The following is a 1,931-nucleotide window of genomic DNA, read 5'->3' as shown; positions in this document are numbered from 1 at the left end:
GGGGGTCACTTGATCTGTGTGACATGTATGATCACATGCTCATACTGTGAGCTGGACCAATATATGGTACCATGAAAAAGTTATTCGTTTTCTGCTTCCTGATTTATTACACTTACATGTTTCATATCATCAAAGTAATTTTAATATTAGACAAATATAACCTGCGTAAATAAAAAATCCAACTTTTTAAATACGTTTTAAAATTTATTAAGGGAATAATCTATCCAAACCTACCTGACCCTATGTGAAAAAGTAATTTCCTCCCTTGTTAAATGATGACTTAACTGTGATTAATCGACATTTTTTGGAAAGCCGAGTTCAATTTCAGTAGCCACACTCCTATTATTTAATTACAGAAATCACTTGAATAGAACCTGTCTGACATCCACCGACCTGGAAAGGATTACAAAGCCATTTTTAGGCTTTGGGACATCAGCGAACCACAGTGAGAGATATTATCCACAAATGGTTTAAAACACCTTCTAAAGAAAAACAAGCCTAGTCTAGTCTAGTCTGAAATCCAGCTGATGCGCTTTGGGATGACCGCCGATGCTCCAATGTGGCCACTGGCCGCTAAATAATAACTTCCACATTTGTTTTCATCAGGGTTCAGAACTAAGAAGCTCGTCTGGATGCTGCAGGCGTCTAGTTTTGTACACACGGCTGCTTGGTTTGCTGTTTGCAGAGTAATTAAGGGTTACCTCGCTGATCTTTGTCTTTGCAGACGTCTTTCTAGGGCGCCCACTTCTCGGCAGAGTAGCCACAGTACTGAATCGCTTCCATTTAAGCACAATGTCCCTAACTGTGTTGCGATGAATATCCAAAGTGCGTGCGATTATTTTATAACCTTTTCCAGCTTTGTGCAGATCAACAATTTGCGATCGTAAAGCTTCCGAAAGCTCGTTTTTGCGAGGCATGATTCACGTATTCATTACGGGTTTCAGCTATCAGGAAGCGCTTCCCCCTGCACCGGAAGTGTGAATGGATATATATATTTTTTTATATATATATTTTTTTATTTTATGGGGCTTTATAATAACAAAATATAAAACCTGGAAATGTTGAAAAAAACCCTCAGTAGTCGGATTATTATAGTTTTTTTTTATTAATTTACACTTCTACCAAAGAATGTGGTTCCTGCAGCACCTCCCAAAAAACTGGACCAGTTTATCTAAGCACGGGCTCTTTTTACTTACTGTTAATCTCTTTCCACAATAGTTCAAGAGTGTAAAATACCTGCTGACTGTTTCTTCGTTAAACTGTCCTTGCATATTTGAAATTAATAAATAGCTCACACAAAAAGATCTTGTTCAGATCTTTCTGAGAAAAACTGAATTTCGGAAACAAGCGAATATTTCTGTTGTTTTCCTCCTTATCCACAAAGCGAAGTGTTGCATTACTCTCTGGAAATTCTTGACCTTGGCATGTATAGTTGCAAATTTTGTTATATAAATAACAAACTTTGAAAATCTTCCGTCTCTTGAGAGACTCATTAACTGTTCAACTTCAGCACCCACATAAAAATAATGACAATCGATCATGTCTGAAGCTGTGCGCTTTAGTGTTGCAAAAAAAACCCACACAGTGCTCCCCAAAATACTTTTAAATTAAGATTTTATTCGGCAACGTTTGTGATTTTACACATGCGATTCTGCAGGATTGACAGCTTCACTGAAACTGAAGATTTCTGAGAATACATGTACTAATACCGTGTGCTTTGATATCTTTAATCTAATGTAGACCACAGACATGAACACTCAGTACACTCAGTATGTCACAAGAAACAAGCCGGTCTGTCTGAACCTATGCACACAGATCACATAATGCATTTTGCAGAACCCATCTGGATATCTGTGTCAGGGTAAATCAAACCAAATGTGCGTATGTTTAGGTGTGTGTGTGTGTGTGTGTGTGTGTGTGTGTGTGTGTGT

At 37.8% G+C, this 1,931-nt stretch overlaps 2 protein-coding genes across 2 annotated transcripts in view; both read right to left on the bottom strand.

Annotated features, from left to right (window-relative positions):
• The window catches only part of LOC102312488, a gene marked incomplete at its 3' end in the record, with an annotated part of 37,163 nt that extends 35,700 nt beyond the window's left edge, over window positions 1–1,463 (bottom strand). Inside the window, 1 exon segment of the mRNA XM_005921917.3 lies at window positions 702–1,463. Coding sequence (XP_005921979.2) covers window positions 702–917 — 216 coding nt within the window.
• A 134-nt stretch (window positions 1,464–1,597) lies between these two features.
• Window positions 1,598–1,931, bottom strand: part of nucb1 (nucleobindin 1) — a 6,809-nt gene continuing 6,475 nt past the window's right edge. Inside the window, exon 14 of the mRNA XM_005921768.2 lies at window positions 1,598–1,910. The gene's annotated coding sequence lies outside the window, so the exon portion shown is untranslated. The remainder of the gene's footprint in view (window positions 1,911–1,931) is intronic.

The sequence above is a fragment of the Haplochromis burtoni genome, unplaced genomic scaffold (genome assembly GCF_018398535.1).
Source record: "Haplochromis burtoni strain Fernald_Lab_line unplaced genomic scaffold, NCSU_Asbu1 Contig_52, whole genome shotgun sequence".
Classification (NCBI taxonomy): Eukaryota; Metazoa; Chordata; class Actinopteri; order Cichliformes; family Cichlidae; genus Haplochromis; species Haplochromis burtoni.
Note: the sequence above shows the minus strand (reverse complement) of the source record. Positions and strands in the feature narration are given on the sequence as shown.